At 41.5% G+C, this 16,156-nt stretch overlaps 1 protein-coding gene across 1 annotated transcript in view; it reads left to right on the forward strand.

The window, feature by feature from the left end:
• Window positions 1–2,076: 2,076 nt before the first annotated feature.
• The window catches only part of RNF19A (ring finger protein 19A, RBR E3 ubiquitin protein ligase), a 31,999-nt gene continuing 17,919 nt past the window's right edge, over window positions 2,077–16,156 (forward strand). The window contains exons 1-2 of the mRNA XM_049773872.1: window positions 2,077–2,837; window positions 12,347–12,555. Of these exons, the coding sequence (XP_049629829.1) occupies window positions 2,164–2,837; window positions 12,347–12,555 (883 nt within the window). The 5' untranslated portion in view covers window positions 2,077–2,163. The remainder of the gene's footprint in view (window positions 2,838–12,346; window positions 12,556–16,156) is intronic.

The following is a 16,156-nucleotide window of genomic DNA, read 5'->3' on the forward strand; positions in this document are numbered from 1 at the left end:
CTGAGGATTGAACCCAGGTCAGGTCAGCCATGTGCAAGCCAAGTACCTAAACCACTGTATTATCACTCCAGCCCCTGATTCCTGACTTTTATCATAAATTAGTTCTTTCTGTTTTAGTGCATTTGATTGTATTTTGAAGGTATTTGAATATATTTAAATAGCATTTCATAATATGCACATTTTGGTGTGAGATTCATTTTTGTTTCGCATGTAGCAGTATTTTGTTCATCTTCATTATTTCTGGCATATAGATGTGAATAAATTGCGCCTGTTTATTCCGCTGTTAATGGAAATCTGTGTTGTTTTCAGTATAATGTTTTGGTTTACTATGGCCAATGCTGCCATTATTGTTTTTATCATTTTGATTGCATGTATGCTTTCATTTCCCTTGTATACTTATTTTTAGGAATATAATAGAGTAAGAATGGGCTATATTTTCAAGTTCAATATATATTGTTAAACAGTTTACCAAAATGGTGTGACATCTTACATTATCATCAGCAATCTACATCTTGGAAATGTCAGTCTGAATTTTAGCCATCTCGCTGAACAGCCTTAATGTCATTTCCCTGCTGGTTGATGAGATCAAGCATTTTTTCATTTCCTCTTGCAAAGTGTCTCTTAGTCCTTTGTTTAACACACATTGCAATTTTTTTTGCCCACTGGCTTAATACTGCATTTGGATTTAATTGTACTCCAATTAATCAGTCTTTTGTTGTTTTGGGCCAACCCTGGTGGAGTGCAGTAGGGTGAATATATGCCTTAGGAATAAGCCTAAGTAAAGCCTCTCACATGCAGTGCATAGGCGTTTTTACAGCTTTACTACATCCCTGCGCCCAGTTTTTTGGTGTTGGGCCAACCTGGTGATGCCTGTGATGGATTACTCCTGACATGCTGCTTGGGAGTTGACTCCTCACGAGGCTATGGATCTAACCTGGGTTTCTAGCATGCAAAGTACATTGCACATTTCAAACTGTCCCCTCAGCCTCAGGCCTATGGTTTTACTTTTTCACTTAGATCATGAGCCATATGGAATTGACATAAATGGGGTGACCAGTAGGTCAAGTTATTTTTTTCCGTGGCAACCAGTAAATAAGTACTGTGCTGTTTTTTGTTTTATTTGTTATATGTCAAATTTGATATGTGGTATCTGTTTGTTATCTGTTCTTTCTTGGACTATGCTCTGGCCAACTTTTTCTTTATGCCCATCCGTGTGATATGCTGTCTTCTAAATTTCTATACCTTTATTTTTATTTATACTTATTTAGTTATTGTTTAGGGGTCATACCTAGCAATGCTTAGCGGTTACTCTTAGCTCTGCACTCAGGAATTGCTCCTGGTGGTGCCGAGGGGACCAGGTGAGTGGGATACTTGGAACTGAACCTGGGTCCTCTATGTACGAGACAAGCACCCCACCCATCTCTCCAGTCCCGGCTGTAACTCGATAACAAGTCACTCTATCTGATAGGATAAGAATACTCTCACAGAAAAACTTTTTATTTAAGATTGCATAAGTTGTACTTGGCCCTTTGCATTAAATGTATGTTTAAGTGTCCGTTGAAAATAGATAAAAATATTTATGTCAGTCTGGAGAGATAGCACAGCAGTAAGGCTTTTGCCTTGCATGCAGCTGATCCGGGAAGAATGGTGGTTCGAATCCCAGCATCCCATGTGGTCCCTCATGCCTGCCAGGAGCTATTTCTGAGTGCAGAATCAGGACTAACCCGAGTGCCGCCGAGTGTGACCCAAAAACTAAAAAAAAAAAAAAAATGTAGCCAGAGGGGTGAGGTCTGAGTAATAGTATAGTAAAAGTCTGTGTACAGTTTTAATAATAAATAGGTCAGCTAAAATCTAGTCTTTTATTAAGATGAAAGATTGTTTTTGCTATTTCAGCATTGATTTTTGTATTCTCTTGTAGACCTGACTACTAACTAAATTGGCTTTGGCTTTGTTTAATAAAACTTAATAGCTAAAGAATAAGTTGTAGGATGTTTCGTAGTAAGTTTATAAGCTGATTTTTAATGCACACTAAGAATACAATTAAATGATCTTCTATTTATTTTTGTTTTTCAGAACATCTATAATAGTCTTCTGCACATCAAACCTTTTCAAGAATTTCTGACGGAACCAAATAATCTTTTCTTACATCATGGCTTAATCTGAATGCAAGAACAAGAAGTCAGTTCTATCTCTAAATATAATGAGGGGCTGTGTATAAGCACAGACCTTGACTCAATTCTAATGAACATTTTAGACATGAGTTTACATCGGCAAATGGGTTCAGATCGAGATCTTCAGTCCTCTGCTTCGTCCGTGAGCTTGCCTTCCGTCAAAAAGGCACCCAAGAAGAGAAGAATTTCAATAGGCTCCCTGTTCCGGAGGAAAAAGGATAACAAGCGAAAATCACGGGAGCTCAATGGCGGGGTGGATGGAATCGCAAGTATTGAAAGTATACACTCAGAAATGTGTACTGATAAGAACTCCATTTTCTCTACAAATACCTCCTCTGACAATGGATTGTCTTCCATCAGCAAACAAGTAGGAGACTTAATAGAATGCCCTCTGTGCCTTCTGCGGCATTCTAAAGACAGATTTCCAGACATAATGACTTGTCATCATAGATCTTGTGTGGATTGCTTACGGCAGTATCTGAGGATAGAAATCTCTGAAAGTCGAGTTAACATTAGCTGCCCAGAATGTACTGAACGTTTTAATCCCCATGATATCCGCTTAATTTTAAGTGATGATGTCTTGATGGAAAAATATGAAGAGTTTATGCTTCGAAGGTGGCTTGTGGCAGATCCTGATTGTAGGTGGTGTCCAGCTCCAGACTGCGGGTAAGAAGTTACTGTTTGACTTTTCTTGAGTTAATTCTTTTTCCTCCATGGCTCAATTAAGATTTATTGATTATTGTTAGAAAGAAAAATCTTATTGTGCCAGGACACTCATTTGTTGATTCATTAGGCAAACATATATTAAGTTTGTCGTATGCATCAGGCATGGTGAATGTTGCAGGACTCGTTATGGCCTATCACGTACGAGCATTTTCAGAAGAAAAGTATCAGATCAGAGAGTACAAGATTCAGTTGTAAAACAGAACTGATTTTCCGCATTGATTTAGAGGACATTATTTTGATTGAACAGAGTCAATATTCAGGAGGTTATTTTGGCTAATAGGAGAGAGTATTATGGTTATAACCTTAAATAACTAATAAAAAAATATCTTAATATGTAAAGTGTCTGTGTTAATATTTACATGTTGATATAAGCATTTGCTAGTCACAAAATTGAATTGACATAATCCTTTACTTACCTCAAGTTTTTAAATTACAAATACCATTTTTCCCAACATCTAAAATAAAATGACTTAGCTCATACATTTGATTTTTGTGAATGGACTGTTGGTATTGCATTCACTATAGATGGTTGTCAGAATTAGAAAGAAAAAATGATAAGTGCCTTAGGAACAATAAGCCAAGGAAATGGCTCAAATGATATGCATGTACTGTGAGGCATATTATGTTGAGCCCCAGCATTGCCTGGCCCCAGAACCTATCAAAAGATAAAAAGCTGCAAGGATGAGAAATTACAGATTTTTTTCTTTATTTTTGATATTTATTAATAAGGCCTTTCTGTGCTAGGAATAAGTTGTACTTACATAGTTCTTAATACAGTAGGAGAAAATGCTCCTTTAGAGCAAAATGGAAAACTGACCTGATTCCTGTTTAACACCTCTCAGGGTTTCTGACACAATTGCCTGTCTGCTTTATTGTGGGTCAGGCAGAATAAGCTTGTCTGAAGGCCAGTGTTTCTAAGAGATCCTGAAAGTCAGGTTGGTTTGTAGTATGTCAATGGAGCTAGAGCTAGCCAGACTGCTTCTGGAATATGCCTGTTTATACGGTTTCAAGAACAATCTTACATGACTGGGAAGAAGGATTGAAGTGAAAGAAGCATGAAGTCTGTCTTGGATAATTCTCTCTGGTCAGTAGTGCAGCCTTCTTTGTGCTTTGTAGACAAAGCAGATGGCAAAAAAAGTGGTCCAGTATCCCCAGCACCTTACACACAGAGAAAAGTTTAGTGTTAGTTTAGTGTTAGCTACTATATTCTGATATTTTTTTGTTGTTGTTTTTGGGGGGGCCACACCTGGCTATGTGCTCAGAAATTGGTCCTGGCTTGGGGGACCATATGGGATGCTGGGGGATAGACCCATGGTCCGTCCTAGGCTAGCGCCAACAAGGCAGACTTTTTACTGCTCCTCACCACCGCTCTGGCCCCTATTTTCTGATATTTAAATGATTTAATTCTAGCTTATTCTGGGTCCCCGGAGGTAGCCCCACAGGACAGCAGCTCATGCTTAAGTATGCACACGAATTTGATCCCCATTACAACATGGCCTCCTCAACACTGTGGGGGTGTCATGCTGGTGGCCCCTAGCACTACTGGGAGGACCTACCAAGAAACAGCTTATTCTGATAGAAGAGACTCTTATGGTTCCCCCAAACACCCAAGGCGAGTACTCCATCGCTGAGTTACATCCCCAGTCCTGTTAATGATTTTTTGCTGGGCCATAGATTTGGGGACTAAAGAAAATATTTTAGTATTCTAGCTACTGGACTATATGAGTTTCAATCTGCAGAGAAAGACTCTAGCTTTAGCTTTTCAAGTGCCTTTGACATGCTGAAAATGCTTTTCTGGCTATTTGTTTTGAAGTGTTATACAGGTGACTGATTGCGCTTTGATTCTCTTCAGAGAAAACAATGTATGACTCAGAAAAACAGCAGATTTTGTGTTAGAGGAAGCTCAAATGAATCAGCTAGGTTTCAGGGGAAGTTGTCTTTCATGACTGTTGGTAATGTACATGTCTCACAATAGAGTCAAAAGCATTCTGAGTTAATAGCTTAAGCCGAGAGTTTAAGAGCTTGCTCTCTTTATTCTTTCGAACCGTGACATTAGTCTATTTCAGTACAGCTAACGTATCCTATCATATTGTAGCACCAGAGTTGTTGATGCCAAGACTTACCTATAAAAATAATATTCTTAGGCTGGAGCAGTGGTGCTTCGTACGCACCTACCTAGGATGGACCTCGGTTTGATCTCCCAGCATTCCATATGTTCCCCCATGCCAGGAGTGATTTCTGAGCATATAGCCAGGAATAACCCCTGAGCATCACCAGGTGTGGCCCAAAAACCAAAAAAAAAAAAAAAAAAAAAAAAAATAATGATAATAATATTCTTCTCCTCTCACTCTCCTTCAGAACAAGTTGATAGATAAAACACAAGTGTCAGCCTTCTCTACTTAATCTGCTAAAGAATGTGGCTTTGGCAGGCTGCAGATAATGGTGTAGTGGGTGGGGTGTGTGCCTTGCATTCAGCTGAGCTGACCTGAGTTTGATTCCAGTACTACGTAGGGTTCCCTGATCGTGACCAGAGTGATCCCTTAGTTTAGAGTCAGGAATCAGCCCTAAATACCACTGGATGTGACCCAAAAACAAACAAATGGAATATGACTTTCGATTTGTAGCCAGAAGGACTTGCTCACACTCCCCCAAACTTCTCCAGAGAGCCCCATGTGCTTCTCTGCAGCTGTCAGCTTTCCTTTCAACTTGAGGTGAGCAGAACAGAATGCATTCTTACAGGAAAGCAGAGCCTGAGGAGTCAATCAGAGGGCGAGCCCCTCTTCCAGAGGTCCCCAGATGTACTTGGCCTCTTTTGATAAACAAAATGATCACAACCACTGGCATTCTACCTGCTTTAAGGAAACAGAATGCTCTCAGTTACTTACCACCTCTCTGGATGGTTCCAACACCCTGTAGAGGAATGGCTTATGCTTTCCCGAAGGTATTAACCTAGTTAAGTCAGTCCTTTCCTTCTGGGTCCTTAGCAGCTACTTTTAAGTGTGGCAGTGTGAATGTAGTGATTTTGGTATCAAATTTCCTGTTTTCCATTTACCAGATCAAATCTGCTGTTTCATCTTATATTTGTTTAGTTCCTTAAAGAGTTGTTTTTTAACAACAACAACAACAACAACAAAGTTACCTTTGTTGCCTATGTAGTCATCATTCTTTTATCTCAAAAATAAAATGGAATTTAAGATATAAAGCCTAATTTGTGGAATTTCAGGAGTTTTACTCTGTGCGTCTATGTGTGTGTAGGTGTCACCACCTCCATACACACAAAACGAGATCTCTCCCATATGTTGCTTAAAAAGGGAAACACAGTAAGGGAACAACAAATGGTCAGAGTCATTAGAATGGAAGATTTTGTCTACAGAACTGAACTCACATGGGGTTGAGAGGGTTGGGAAGGGTCCCTGGACACTGGTGGAGAGAAGTAGGCCCTTTTATTGTTGGTGTGGCATTTTCGTGTGTACATGAAAAGTACAAGGAACAGTAGTTAAAGTTCTGGCACCTCAATTAAAAAATTTGGGAGGGCTGGAGAGATAGCATAGTGGTAAGGCATTTGCCTTACATGCAGGACAGTGGTTCGAATCCCAGCATCCCATATGGTCCCCTGAGCCTGCCAGGAGCGATTTCTGGGCATAGATCCAGGAGTAACCCCTGAGCACTGCCGGGTGTGACCCAAAAACCAAAAAAAAAAAAAAATTTTTTTAGAGACCGGAGCAGTGGCGCAAGTGGTAAGGCATCTGCCTTGCACGCCCTAGCCTAGGACGGACCGAGGTTTGATCCCCCGGTGTCGCATATGGTCCCCCAAGCCAGGAGCGACTTCTGAGCACATAGCCAGGAGTAACCCCTGAGCGTCACTGGGTGTGGCCCAAAAACCAAATAAATAAATATATATATAATTTTTTTCCAAAGATGTCAAATTTAAACTTAAATTTTAAACCCAGGTGAGTTACTGGAGTCAGAGTGATAATACAGCAAACAGGCAGGGTATTTTTCTTGCCTGTGGCCAACCTGGGTTCAATCCCTGCATCCGATATGGTCCCTCAGAATTTCCTGAGTGTGGAACCAGGAGTAACCCTTGAGCTTTGCTGGGTGTGGCCCCAAAACAAAACAAAAGGTGAGAAACTTTAAAAGCAACAAATCCATAAATGTAGGAACATCTTGACACATTGATCTAAGGAAGCCTTCTTGACAGGAGATGTGTGGTCGATGCAAAGACAAGAGCAATGTTTTCATTCTGTGGCAAAATTTTCAGCTTTGAATATGGCATATAATAGGCAGTAGGCAGTATGAGTTGTACTCAAACTTATTTTGAAACAAGTGTATAGTTCTCCTTTTTTTTTTCTTTTTTTTTTTTTGCAAAGACCATATGTGCCAGGCACTGGCTGCCTGGGCCGGGGGTGTTGTCGGAGGTCCACCAAGGGACACCAAACTGTAGTGAACTGAATTGCCTCCTGAGCTATGTGTATGTGTGTAGAGGAGAAGATGGAGAGAGAGAAAAGAGGAGAGGAAGAGATGGGGGGAGAGAGAGAGGGTAGGAGAGAGAGAGGGTAGGAGAGAGAGAGAGGGTAGGAGAGAGAGGAGGGAGGAGAGAGAGAGAGAGAGAGAGAGAGAGAGAAAGAGAGAGATAGAAAGAGAGAGAGAGAGAGAGAGAGAGAGAGAGAGAGAGAGAGAGAGAGAGAGAGGCACCTGTGTAGATCACAGCTCTTCAGCTGGGAGGAGAAAGGGATCTGTAGCTGGTGGAGGTGGAAAGAGAGAGAGGAGTCGGGGAGAGAAAGAGGGAGAGGGAGGGAGGGAAGGAAGGAAGCATTTTGCCAATGCTTTGGCCTGGGCCTCTTCTCAACCCCCATCCCCCATCAGCTGTCTCTGCTTTTTTCTCTGGGTCTCCAATACCTGCCAGGCTCTCCTTTTTATACTTCTGAGGCAGTTGTCACTTAAAGGGAGAGGGAGTGTCCCAATCCAACTGCCTTTTGGGAGGGGTGTCCATCACCCCTTAACGGTTCATTGGCTCATTCCCTTAAATATATCAACACATAGGCAGTGGTAATGATTGAGCCAGGGCCTCTGGCATGTAAAAGCATGGACTCGGCCTTGAGACTGGGTTCTTTCTGCAGCCCTAACATTCTTAATTAGGAAGTTATAAGATAATTGTACTTATAAGTTATTCTAAGCCATACAGAGAAATTCTGTGTGCTCGTCACAGTTTGCCCCAATAGTACCTTTTCTGTAGAGTTTAGAGTTTTAGCACAACCAAAATATTGGCATTGATTCAATATAGTGGTGCTCTTTCTGTTTTTTTCAGTTTAACTTGAGTGTATTTGTGTTACTGAGTATATAGTTGTCTGTTATCTTAGCCCAAGTCTTGGTGCGGAACATCCTTCAAAAAATGTGCTGTCAGCTTAATCCTAATCACTGTCAAATCCTGCATCCATTTCCAGGGCCACAGAGGTCCCTTTCTAGACAAAGTACATGCTTCATATGCATGGGGCACTTTATTTTTATTTCTTTGTTTTGGGCGGTCACACCCAGCAGTGCTCAAGGGTTACTCCTGGCTCTGTGCTCAAAAATCATTACTGGCAGGCTCGGGGGACCTTATGGGATGCCAGGATTTGAACCACCATCTGTCCTGGGTCAGCTGCATGCAAGGCAAACACCCTACCACTGTGCTATTTCTCTGACCCTGCATGGTGCACGTTTGATCCCTGGAACCACAAAGTCCCCCAGACACTTTTTTTTTGTGTGTGTGTGGTTTTTGGGTCACACCCGGCAGTGCTCAGGGGTTATTCCTGGCTCCAGGCTCAGAAATTGCTCCTGGCAGGCACGGGGGACCATATGGGGCACCGGGATTCGAACCGATGACCTCCTGCATGAAAGGCAAACGCCTTACTTCCATGCTATCTCTCCGGCCCCCCAGACACTTTCTTTCTTTTTTTTTTTTGTTTTTTTTGTTTTTTCAGACCACACCCGTTTGATGCTCAGGGGTTACTCCTGGCTAAGCGCTCAGAAATTGCCCCTGACTTGGGGGGACCATATGGGACACAGGAGGATCATAACGAGGTCCTTCCTTGGCTAGTGCTTGCAAGGCAGACTTCTAGCACCACCTCACTGTCTCCGACTCCAGGCACTTTCAGAGGCAAACCCAAGCATCTAGTTTCAAATAACTTTAACACTGAGGGTTGTGACCCCGAAATCTATAGCAAAATAATCAGCTGAATGTTTCCCATTTATAAACGCATATGTGTTTCATTTTCCATGTATTATTTCAAAACGTTATTAAAATGGAATCATACAGTATATGACTTAAATTGATTTAAGGGCCAGAGTGATAGCACAGCAGCAGGGTGTTTGCCTTGCATGCTGCTGATCTGGGACGGACCCAGGTTCAATCACTGGCATCTCATACAGTCCCCCGAGCCTGCCAGGAGCAATTTCTGAGCACAGAGCCAGGAGTTAGTCCTGAGTACTGCTGTGTGTGGTCCCCAGAGCAAAAACCAAAAAAAAAAAAAAAAAAGTTGACTTAAAATTATCCTGCATTTTCTCTTGTACCAAGTCCATACATAAGGAAATCTTTTTTTTTCTTTCTCCCCTATTTTTCTCTCTTTTTTATTTTTGGTTTTCAGACCCCAAAACACCAGGTTGCACTCGGGTTACTCCTGGCTCTACACTCAAATCACTCAGATCACTGGCTCTGGGGATCACATGGGATCCTGAGGATTGAACCTGAGTTGGCCATGAGCAAGGCAAATGCCCTATTTGTTGTGCTGTTGCTCAGGCCCCTCCTTTATTTTTCAATGAACTGTTCTATCTTCTAAAACAAATCAGCCTCCCAAAAACTGACTGGGCTACAAACTTGTCCCCTGCACCCCTAAAAAAGTTTTTCAGATTTCTCCAGTTGATTCGGTTTGTCAGGCATACCTTATTTTTTGGTTGGATGGTATTGCACATTATGTGTACCGTAGTTTATTACTCACCTGTTGAGGAAGGAAATTTATTTCAAGACACTGACATTTAGAAATACATTGCAAGCATTGTGCACACATCTTAAAAACGATGTTTTTATTTCTCTGGCATAAATTATGCCAAGAAGACCCAGAATTTAGGTTTCTCTTTCTTTCTTCTTGTTTTTTGTTGTTGTTTTTTTTTTTTCTGTTTCAAGTGATTTATTATACATTACGTTGCACAATTTGAGGCTGGCTAAATACGCTTGGTTTTCAAAATTTCTCCGAGTCTTTTCTAGATGATTACAGCCAGTCACACAACCAGATGAGCTCAGGAGTCATTCCAGTGGTATTAGGAGGACTGAGCAACGATGTGTGCAAAGCGTGCACTCCAGTCCTTTAAGTTATTTCCTGAGTTCTTGATTTTTTTTCTTTTATATGAAGCAAAAAACAAAACAAAACAAAAAATATTTCTAACTAAGAAACTCAGAAATTCATGTTATGTACTTTTGGGTCAGAGATTGTCAACAAAAACTATTTCTGTCATATCCCTTGGAAACAGAAATATAAGAATGTATGCATCAATAATTATTTTTAATAGATTGGTAATTTTTGTCTCTGATTTTAAAAGAAATAATTGCTAAGAAATAAAGAAAATCCTGCGTGAGGTTTTCGTCATGGATGGGGGGGGGGTGGATGGAACCTCCAGACGTTGTTTCTACCGCTCCTGTTTGCATGCAAAGAGTGGAGGCTGGGATGACCTAAGTGGGGGGTTCTAAACTTGCCCTAGCCCAGGTGGGGCCTTTGGAATGTTTTTGCACCTCATTGTACTGGTAATTTTCTAAGTTGCAAGTAAAATGTGTCAAACTTAAAAAATAAATAAAAAATGAAACTGGTGCTTGGAAAACTAGTCAGATTTTTCTTTTTTTGGTGTATTTACTTTTAGTCATTTCTACTTGCCTACAATAATTTAGAAAATTGGGCTCATACCCATGGTGCTCATGGCCTGAAGCAGGGACACATAAAGCCAGCCTCTCACTCCCAAACTCACACATGATGCATGTGCCTTACTGTGGAGCCACATCCTTGCCACAAATTTTTTTTTAGTTATTTAAACACCATGGTTACAAAATTGTTCATGATTGAGTACAATGTACACCACTAGTGCACATTTCCTGCTATGTCCTCAGTTTCCCTACAACCCTTACCCCTTCCTGCCACTGGGGCAGACATTTTACCCCCCCCCCCTCTCTCTCTCTCCTCTCTCTTCTCTCTTTCTTCTCTCTCTCTTCTCTTTTTTCCCTTTTAGACACTGTGGTTTGCACTATTGTTAATGAAGGGGTACCATGCATATCACTTTATCTCCTTTCAGCACCCAGTTCTTGGCCACACTGATCAGTTCCAACGATCATTGTCTTGTGGTCCCTTCTCTACCATAACTGCATTGCTTCACTATGTGTGGCAAACTTCCTTCTGGCCTTCATCTCTATCATCTCTGGATATTATTACCATGCTATAATTTATTTTTCTTATATTCCACAAATGAATGAGATTGTTTCATGTCTGTCCCTCTCTCTCTGACTCATTTCACTCAGCTAAGTATTCTCCATATCCATCCATTATAAGCTCACCATGAATTTTTATAAAATGGGCATCAAGTTTTGATATATAGAAATTTTGTTTTGGAGGGGCTGAGCAGTGGCACAGTGGTAGGGCATTTGCCTTGCATGTGGCTGACCTAGGATGGACTGTGGTTTGATCCCCCGGCATCCCGTATGGTCCCCCAAGCCAGGAGCAATTTCTGAGCACATAGCCAGGAGTAATCCCTGAGCATCACTGGATATGGCCCAAAAACCAAAAAAAAGAAAAGAAATTTTGTTTTGGAGCTACTTTGGTAGTACTCAGGGGTTACCTCCTAGCCCTGGGCTCAGTCACGGTCACTCCTTGACGTGCTCAGGGAACCTGATGGTGTTGGGTACAGAGCCCAAGACTACTATAGGCAGAGCACGTGCATCAGCCCTTTGAGCTCTTTTTCCTGCTCTATAATTATATACATAATACTATGCACATACAAACATTTTAAAATTAAACTTTAGAAATATATTTTGCCATTTTTTGGGCCACACCCAGTGATGGTGCTCAGGGGTTACTCCTGGCTTTGCTCTCTGAAATTGCTCCTGGGGCAGGTTTGGGGGACTATATGGGGTGTTGGGAATTGAACCCAGGTCCGTCCAAGGTCTGCCGTATGCAAGGCCAGAGCCCTACTACTGTGCTATCTCTCCAGCCCCCATTTTGCCATTCTTATGTCTTCATTACGGGTCTAGAGTTTGGGGGAGGGGGGGGTTGGGTGTATTTTTTTTCTATTTTTATGCTGATGAGATAATGTTAGGATTTAGGATGAGAATTCATGTGCAAGTGTGAAACTTTCTCAGAAGTGACTTTTCAGTTGGAAAATCCGCTTACCTCTTGTTTGATGCACACTAAACTTTATCTTTTTTTTTTAAGGTATGCTGTGATAGCGTTTGGATGTGCGAGCTGTCCCAAATTAACCTGTGGGCGCGAAGGCTGTGGCACTGAGTTTTGCTACCACTGTAAACAGATTTGGCACCCCAACCAGACATGTGATGCCGCTCGGCAAGAGAGAGCCCAGAGTTTACGACTGCGGACTATCCGCTCCTCATCTATCAGTTACAGTCAGGAATCTGCTGCAGCAGGTATTGATAGCTACTCTACATTTGACATGTATGTGACTCTTTTAGTTATTTTGGTTTGGGGGGTTCCATACCTGTCTGTGCTTGGACTTCTCCTGGCTCTCTGCACGGGGGACAATATGTAGGTGCTGGAACTTGAACCTGGATTGGCCGCATGCTAGGTCAGTGCCTTCCCTACTGTGCTGTCTCACCTGCCCATGATCACACTATTGTAGTGAATCATCAGTCTTTGCCTTTTACCTTTTGCCCTTCATCTTTTCAGAGATTTTCCGTATTGACACTTCTATTCCAGAAGTATTTATTCTTTCTTATAGGTAAAAGCATTGAAATTGGGTATTATTGTCCAGGAAGTGTGATTATGTAACTGATAGCAAAAGATGGTTTAAACTACATTTTTTTTTACTTTTTAATTTTAACATCATGATTTGCCAAGTTGTTTCCTAATATAGTCATTTTAGGCATTATATGTTTCAACCCACCGGTGTTCCCAATTTCATACCTATCACCCTAGACTGCTCCATTGCAGACACAAACAAACTTACTTCCTCTGTTACAACACAAAGCCAAATGGAATAATCAAAATTTAGATCAACAAGGGTCAGCTTGAAATAAATGTTCTATATCTCCATGATGCTACTAAAGTCAGTGTCTTAAAGATTGGGCGGTGGTTTGGTTGGTGCTAGCTCAGCCTTCTTCTTTTTTTTTTTTTTTTTGGTTTTTGGGCCACACCCGACATTGCTCAGGGGTTACTCTTGGCTGTCTGCTCAGAAATAGCTTCTGGCAGGCACGGGTGTGTGTGTGTGTGTGTGTGTGTGTGTGTGTGTGTGTGTGTGTGTGTGTGTGTACACGTACCTTTGGTCCTGGTGTGTGTGTGTGTGTGTGTGTGTGTGTGTACACGTACCTTTGGTCCTGGTGTGTGTGTGTGTGTGTGTGTGTGTGTGTACGTACCTTTGGTCCTGGATCGGCTGCTTGCAAGCAAACACCGCTGTGTGTGTGTGTGTGTGTGTGTGTGTGTGTGTGTGTGTGTGTGTGTGTGTGTGTACGTACCTTTGGTCCTGGATCGGCTGCTTGCAAGCAAACACCGCTGTGCTATCTCTCCGGGCCCCTAGCTCAGCCTTCTAATTAGGCTCACTGACAAAGCTATTTGTCTCTCTGTATTACAAGTATTTATAATAAAATAAAATATATACCCTTAAGTACCACCAGGTACAGAGGCCCCTTGAGCACAATTGGGAATGACTCTCTCTTCCCACAATGAATAAAACTAAAATTCTAAATCTGTTACCTCTAGAAAATTACAGATTTAAAACAATGCCATTGAATGCTTGTTAGTAAAGTTTTGGTGAGTACACTTTTAAATTGAGAAATATCTCAATATCTCATCCAATTTCAGATCAAAAATAAACACCCTAAGACCAAAGAGACAGTTCAGGGGTTAGGCTCTTGCCTTGCCTCTGTGGCAGATCCTTGGTAGCACTGAGTGGTCCCTTGAGTACTGTAGGGAGCAACTCCTCAACACAGCTGGGAGCAGCACCCAAGCACCGCCAGGTGTGGCTCCAAACAAACAAAAAACAAAGCAAATGGATAAACAGAATTATACTCTAGTGGGGAAGGCCCAAACAACTTTAAGTCATTTTTTTGAATATTCATGCCTAAGTCTTGAAATTTTTTTAATGAAGACTTTATATGATTTTGATCACTTAAATGATGATTTAATCTATCATGGGAGGTCACTGTCTCTGGATGTTGGAGTAACTGGTTTTCACTTTATTCAGGATAATGCTTCTTTGTTTGTGCTTGTCACTCATAGACTGAAAGGACCGCTGGATTGCTTCTTACTCTCCATGTTCTCCATCCATAGGAGTGGTCCTTCTCTTCCCAATAAAGAGCTTGGGTCACAGGGAGAACCGATTGTGGTTTCAGTTTCCACAGCTAATCTATCTGCTTGCTGGTTTCTTTTGCTAGTGAGCGGAAAGCTTGTGGTGGAAGTTTCCTCAACCTGTTTTATTCTCTTCAACCTTCTGTGGATTATTTCCTCTGGGATTGGGCCATCTTTCACCGGGAATTGTACAGGTGGTGCTGGGGAGCAGAGGGCTTCACCTCCTGACATACAGATCTAGTTCACATTCTAGAGATCAAGCCAAGCCTTGAGTCTGTCCCTGCATATTCCTTCAGCTTCTCAGAGTGCTCTGGACTGTAAGGAAACAAACCATGCAGGAAACAATTAAATATATAAATAATGATTTCATAAATATTGAGTATTTGTATTCTAGTAATTATCTGTCCTGATTTAGAATTAACAGTTGTCTCAAAATTGCTCAAATCATTAAAACACTATTAGGAGCACTGATCAGTTCTTAAGTTAAAAAACATCTTTACCCTCAAAGAAACCCTCCGGAAACCTAATTCAGTGATAAATCACGGGTAAAATTTGATCATAAAACTTTAGAAAGGAAGAGAGAATATGACTTAATGCTTATTAGATAATTGGCACAAATTCTTGAATTCAGTGGCTAATATATTAAATATCTTTTCTTAACTCTCTGTAAAGCTGGAACAAATAGCTAATAAAAGCAATAAAATCATTAATGGCTGTTATCTAAGTAGAAGTTGAAGTTCAAAATACTTGAGTGACTTAAAATAATTTATTCTGTGTCAGTGATTCCTTGGCATCTTAGTGTATTTGAGTCATATCATTATACTAGGAGCCATAGAAGAGCCTTTGAATAGTGAATAAAAGTGACAAATTATGGGCCCAGAGCAATAGCACAGTGGTAGGGCAGTTGCCTTGCATGCGGCCGTCCCAGGATGGACCCAGGTTCCATTCCCGGCATCCCATATAGTCCCCTGAGCTTGCCAGGAGCAATTTCTAAGCACAAAGCCAGAAATACCCCCCTGAGTGCTGCCAGGTGTGGCCCCAAAACAAAACAGGTTGGAGTGATAGCACAGCAGGCAGCATTTGCTTTGCACGTGTCTAACTCAAGTTTGCTCCCTAGCATCCCAAATGGCCCCCAAGCCTGCCAGGAGTGATTTCTGAGCTCAGAGCCCAGCACTGCCAGGTGTGCCCCCCACAAGACAAATTAAGTGTAACTAATTAAAAAGTCATAAGCATAACTAATTGATGTTTGCTTTCATCCTGAAACTCTTCTCCGTTGTTTCTTAACAGTAGTATTTATAGCTTATACCTCCTCTAAACTGGTACCTCTTTATTCTGGACATTTTTCTCTATTTCTACAGATAGCACACAGCAAAGAGCCTTCTTTTTGTTTGTTTGGGGTTTTTTTGTTTGGTTTGGTTTTGGTTTTGGTTTTTGGGTCACACCCGGCAGCGCTCAGGTGTTACTCCTGGCTCTAGGCTCAAAAATCGCTCCCAGCAGGCTAGGGGGGGACCACACGGGATGCCGGGATTTGAACCACTGTCCTTCTGAATGTAAGGCAAATGTCTTACCTCCATGCTATCTCTCTGGCCACAGAGCCTTCTTTTTAAAGACTTCTGTGCTGTAGTCTCCCAGTACTTACAGTTGAGGTTACTTGGAAGCAAACTCAGTGCTTGGTGTATAGAGCTTCAGATCAATGTCAGATTGATCTTGGTGTTCTTTCACTAA

This window comes from Suncus etruscus, chromosome 5 (assembly GCF_024139225.1).
Source record: "Suncus etruscus isolate mSunEtr1 chromosome 5, mSunEtr1.pri.cur, whole genome shotgun sequence".
NCBI lineage: Eukaryota > Metazoa > Chordata > Mammalia > Eulipotyphla > Soricidae > Suncus > Suncus etruscus.